The sequence below is a fragment of the Ostrinia furnacalis genome, unplaced genomic scaffold (genome assembly GCF_004193835.3).
Source record: "Ostrinia furnacalis isolate ACB-3 unplaced genomic scaffold, ASM419383v2 OfSCF5009, whole genome shotgun sequence".
NCBI classification, from domain to species: domain Eukaryota; kingdom Metazoa; phylum Arthropoda; class Insecta; order Lepidoptera; family Crambidae; genus Ostrinia; species Ostrinia furnacalis.
In genome coordinates this window covers 52109-58108 of record NW_021135248.1, presented here as the reverse complement: position 1 = coordinate 58108, position 6000 = coordinate 52109, and the positions used below count along the sequence as shown (strand labels likewise).

General features: G+C 41.0%; 1 protein-coding gene across 1 annotated transcript; it reads right to left on the bottom strand.

Moving 5' to 3' along the window:
* Positions 1–3500: 3500 nt before the first annotated feature.
* Positions 3501–5039, bottom strand: LOC114360425 (uncharacterized). Its single transcript, XM_028315138.1, has one exon. The coding sequence runs from the start codon at positions 5037–5039 to the stop codon at positions 3501–3503; it is 1539 nt and encodes a 512-aa protein (XP_028170939.1).
* Between the last annotated feature and the right edge of the window lie 961 nt (positions 5040–6000).

Here is a 6000-nt window from a genome sequence, read left to right as displayed (position 1 = left end):
TTTATCGGCTATTGCCACTTTTTATATTGTAATTTAAATCAATTCAAATTAACGCTAATTCTAATTTTAATTTTATTTTAATTTTATTTTATTGTAATTCAACTATTATTATGTAAATTTAATTATTCCATTTTATTATTTTATTGTAATTTTACCTGATTTATTGTAATAATTTAATGAATTCAAATTGAAATTATTGGCTTCTGCCTCATTATCAATGAGCTGTAAATAAAGAAATACTGAATAATTCATTTCAAAACCCGAATGTACCTAGATGAATCAAGAAACCAATGATTTCACACGAGAAAATCTGAAAAATGAAAAGGAATTATTAATAAGGCTTGTAAAAATGCATGGTTAGTTTTAAGATCAAAAAAGAATTATAATTGAAAAGATAAATGAAAGAAAAGATGAATGAAATAAAAGAATAATAAAGTAAAAGAATAATGTAATACACGAAAAGAGAGAATAAAATGGAGAAAAAATCACATCTCCAAAAATCTGCATGAAAAAAAAAAAAAAAAAAAAAAAAAAAAAAAAAAAAAAAAAAAAAAAAAAAAAAAAAAAAAAAAAAAAAAAAAAAAAAAAAAAAAAAAAAAAAAAAAAAAAAAAAAAAAAAAAAAAAAAAAAAAAAAAAAAAAAAAAAAAAAAAAAACCTAACCTAACCTAACCTAACCTAACCTAACCTAACCTAACCTAACCTAAAAAAAAAAAAAAAAAAAAAAAAAAAAAAAAAAAAAAAAAAAAAAAAAAAAAAAAAAAAAAAAAAAAAAAAAAAAAAAAAAAAAAAAAAAAAAAAAAAAAAAAAAAAAAAAAAAAAAAAAAAAAAAAAAAAAAAAAAAAAAAAAAAAAAAAAAAAAAAAAAAAAAAAAAAAAAAAAAAAAAAAAAAAAAAAAAAAAAAAAAAAAAAAAAAAAAAAAAAAAAAAAAAAAAAAAAAAAAAAAAAAAAAAAAAAAAAAAAAAAAAAAAAAAAAAAAAAAAAAAAAAAAAAAAAAAAAAAAAAAAAAAAAAAAAAAAAAAAAAAAAAAAAAAAAAAAAAAAAAAAAAAAAAAAAAAAAAAAAAAAAAAAAAAAAAAAAAAAAAAAAAAAAAAAAAAAAAAAAAAAAAAAAAAAAAAAAAAAAAAAAAAAAAAAAAAAAAAAAAAAAAAAAAAAAAAAAAAAAAAAAAAAAAAAAAAAAAAAAAAAAAAAAAAAAAAAAAAAAAAAAAAAAAAAAAAAAAAAAAAAAAAAAAAAAAAAAAAAAAAAAAAAAAAAAAAAAAAAAAAAAAAAAAAAAAAAAAAAAAAAAAAAAAAAAAAAAAAAAAAAAAAAAAAAAAAAAAAAAAAAAAAAAAAAAAAAAAAAAAAAAAAAAAAAAAAAAAAAAAAAAAAAAAAAAAAAAAAAAAAAAAAAAAAAAAAAAAAAAAAAAAAAAAAAAAAAAAAAAAAAAAAAAAAAAAAAAAAAAAAAAAAAAAAAAAAAAAAAAAAAAAAAAAAAAAAAAAAAAAAAAAAAAAAAAAAAAAAAAAAAAAAAAAAAAAAAAAAAAAAAAAAAAAAAAAAAAAAAAAAAAAAAAAAATAGGCCCTCCTTGCCGCGTTACTGGTGGTCCGGAGGTCCGCTATTTCCTGGGACCACCAGTAAACCTGCCGTCTGTTGCCAGTGCGTTGGGCTCTCGGCATTGCCGCATCGCACGTCTCAGTCAATGCCGCTCGGAGACAGGCGGCACCGGCGTCGGCATCGGAGGGCTGAGGACTCCCCTTGCTGCACCAGGCCTGGACAATGGCCGCCTCTTCGGCCTTTTCTTTGTCCAGCTTGGTTGTGGCCCACCTAGGAAAGGCCGAGTGGCCAGTACGACGAGGCGCTCGGGGAGTGGTGGAGGGAGAGACCTCGAACCGGATGTAGAGATGATCCGAGAGAGTCTCCTCCTCCATCACCCGCCAGTTGACGACGCGTTGGGCGACCGCAGGGGCGGCGAAAGACACGTCCACCCTTGAGCCACCCTGTGCCCTGACGCAGGTATGGGCTGTCCCGGTGTTCAGAACGGACAGCCCAAGTTCGGCCACCCAGTCCTCGAGGGCCCTACCTCTCACATCGGTGAAGTTCCCGCCCCACATACGCGATTTCGCATTCAGGTCGCCCATGAGGATGACCTGGAGAGGCGCCAGCCGACGAATCGCGGGACCCAAGATGCCGAGAAAGGTCTCGAAGGCCGACAGGGGTTTGTTGGGGGAAACGCAATCTTGTATACCTACCCATTCTTATGAAACACCATACAAGAATGCATGGTAAATTCAGTGAACTGCTCCTGAATCGAATGTACCTACTACTACTATTTCTATTTATTTATATTAACCGGCAGACAGTGGTGACTGAGTTTGTTGCGGCGCTTCTTCTCAGCACTTGCCAAATGTTGGTCTCGAAGCGCTGGTAGGGTAAAAAGATTATGAGACATGTAGAGGCTCCTTAAGAGCATATTTTATGACGATTTGTAAGAACNTTGATTTTGAACAAAAAATGTATGAATCGTCGATGACTTTTAAATCTCAAATACTCGACGCACAGTGGTGCTACAGCTTTGGTTCCATAGTAAGAAATGCTAAGGCAGACGTATTCTGTCAATATACAGCACTTTTTTTTTGTTGGCCGGCACTTTTGATTTTGAACAAAAAATGTATGAATCGTCGATGACTATTAGATCTCAAATACTCGACGCAAAGTGGTGCTACAGCTTTGGTGCCATAGTAACAAATGCTAAGGCAGACGTATTCTGTCAATATACAGCACTTTTTTTGTTGGCCGGCACTTTTGATTTTGGACCAAAAATGTATGAAACGTGGATGATGTCCTTTTAATAATAATCCATAGCCCAGTAACCAGTCCATCCATCCTTCATCCATCATAACCTTAGTCCATTTTCCAATAACTGCAATATCTCCTGTGCACAGGCTGGGGATGGTCTCTGGCTACATCCCATGATATAGTCAGAGACTAGATCCAGTATGTGCACCACTTTCACTTTTGTCGATTATTTTGCGCTTAAAACGGCCTCTACGTGTTGGATCTGTATCCCCACGCAAGCCTTATAAAGGACCGGGCCACTTTTGACCCGTGAGCTCCAAAGCGTACAAATAATAATAATAATAAATATACTTGGACATTTTACACTGCGCTTCTAGTCCCCGAGGGATAAATTAGTTCTGCCAGCATATCCACTATCTTTAAGCGCTTTTAAACATTTTACTTTTTTATCGGTGTCCAATGTCATGCGCGGTCTTTTGGGGTCTTGTATTTCCTGTTTTGTGTCGGGGTCTACTATGCATATGGTGTCCTTTATTTTTCTCTAGTTAATGAAATTCAGGGCATAGGCCAGTAGAATTAGATTTTAAATCGGAAATAATTCCTACAAAAGATTTTATTGCTTTAATGGCTTCATTGGTTGCCCATTAAGACTCTCCTAGGTTTTCGACTTCGACGGAGTTGTGCTTAAGTGGTGGGGGCCCCCGAAAGGGGCGCTTTTTAGGTTTTCTACTTGCTAACTGTATACGGACCAGTGTACAGGACCTGTACACGGGCGGAGGACCAGCCCACAAGAAGGCGACCGGCCTCCGACAGGGCTTTGGCCGCTACGACTGGGCAGCTAATCGTGGTAGTTCCCTCACCACGGGTGCTGCGCCGAATCTCCCCCACTCTCACTGCCTCCTGAGAGCAGCCCGTCCTGCTGGCCATCGCTTCGGCAACCTCCTCTCTGGTGACTGATTCGTCCAGGCCGATAATGCGAATGTCTGCGCGCTTTTCAGGCCTGGTGACGATTACGTCGCCACCGAGAGCCGCCCTCAGCTGAATGGCCAGCTTGTCTGCCTTGTCCTTGGACTCGGCGCCTGGAACCTCAATTAGGCGAGCTCCGGTCGCCGAGTCAGTGACCTTAATGTTCGGGATTCCCAGCTCAGCTAGGTCCACTGCAGCCTTGGCCTTGGTGAGCACCTTCTTATAAGTTGCCCCTCTCTTCTCCGTCTCAGGTTGCAGCGTCACAACAATGGCTGCGCTGCGGGGAGGGGTTAGCTTCACCTTCGGCTTAGGTTTGGGTGCCGTCGGGGCCGTCTTGGGCGCAGGGGCCGGCCCTGCTGCAGGGGCTGAGCTTGCCGTAGGGGCCGAGGCAGTTCTTGAGTCAGCCGCTAGTGGGGGGCGGAGGGTCCTCTGGGGCGGCAAACGGCTCTGCAGATCTCCGAGTCTGGCGTCTATGAGCTTGGCCGCCGAGTCTATAGCTTTTTGGCAGGCCATCTGCAGGAGCTCCTCTATAGATTGGGCGCATAATGCGCCCTGGGGGAAGGGGTCTCTCGCGGGAGCCTGGGCCTCCATCTCGTCCTCGTGGGTCTGGGCCTCCATGTCGTCCTCGTGAGTTGACGGGACCGCCGGCGGGGGCATGACATTCCTTTTGCCGACATTGGCAGTCAGCTCCGCCATCTCGCGCTTAAGGGCGCGGATCTCCACATGGAGACTTTCCATTTCTCGCCTCAAGTTGGCGTTGTCGATCCTCAGCCGGCGGTTTTCCTCCGTCTCGGAGCGGGCTGCCAGCTGGTCGAGGATGCCGGCGAGGTTATCCGCTGACCTGTTGAGGGCTCCTTTCAGAGGACCCTGTAAACGTCCGGATGCCTGAGAGACGCGGGCGATCTCGGAGACGAACAGTCCCCCGCGAGCCCTCAGCTGCTCCAGGTCCAGCCTCTCATAGTCCACCTTGGACTTGGGATCTTCAAGGTTCGGCGAGATTGAACCCGCCCGACTCCTTTCTCGGCGGACCAGACTGGCCTTGGCCCTCCTATCGAGGTCGGCATTAAAGTCGAGCTCCTCCAGTTCCTCCACTCTCCTATAATAGTCCGCCCGCTGGCCACTGCCGGCCTTCTTACCGCTGAATTTAGGTGCTGGGGCCACTTCCTCCTCCGAAAGAGAAGAGTTCTCATGCAGACAGGCAATCTCTTTCCGGCGCTTGCGTGTTGGTTTGGGTCGAACCTTCTTATCCGGTAACGCAGAGGTTGCAGAAGCCTCCGACCCCAGTTCAGAGTCCGTCATATTCTTGCTGTGGTCGCTGGTTTCGGCGTGTACCTTCGGGGCACAGGCCTCCACCTCCTGTTCGTCATGTTCCGTATCGTAGAGCGAATTCGAGTCCGTTGTGGGTTTGTATTTGCCGTCGTGGCGCGGTCGAGACCGCGGAAAAGTGTTGGCCTCCCCGTATACACAGGGCCGACCGCCTTGTGAGCGGCCACGGGATTCCCCAGCATGGCTGGGACCCGCCCGGGTAGTTTTATCCGTTTTGACACTATTAATTTTTTTCAAACTGCTTGCGGGCGCAGCTGCCCCCCCTCACTCCCGGGAGGGGTAACGGCCGGTGATACTCCACCGACCGTGTCGAGCTAATAATACCCGACACTGCTCCTCGGCCCCCCCAGACCTTGGCATTTGAGGGTTTTAAAGACTTTTCCTTGTCTTGGCCCCGACTTCCGTAGCCGGGGCCCCCGGCCCCTCTCCGTTGGGGGGTTACGGGTTGCCCGACAGGCCCGCCGAGTTGACGCAACCTGAAGCCTGGTCTTCTTGTTGTATATTATTCAATGTGGTGCGTTTGATTCTTGTTTCTGTCTTAATCTTCATTCTTGCTACTACTAATCTTAATTTCTTGATACCTGAAAAGCAAATTATGAATTTAATTCCTTTGAGTATACTCTGCTTAGTTATTCCTCATAAATCTACCTACTAATATTTTAAAAACATTACTTACTAGTGGGTGTTGAGAACGTTTGATTGATTCCTGAGAAAGTTCTTTCTTTCTTTGGGTCTTTAAATTATTCCAGCATGTTTTCAGTTGATGTGTGAGCCTTTGTGAAACATAAATATGGTTGAGAATTGTAAGTCACTGTTAGATTTTCCCAGGTCTGCTTATTCAACTCGATATTTTAGAGAGGATAATAATAGGTATGCTTGTCTTCAATAATAGGCCGTTCTACAATCAGCAGCTCTCTTTCGGAAGAAGAAAACG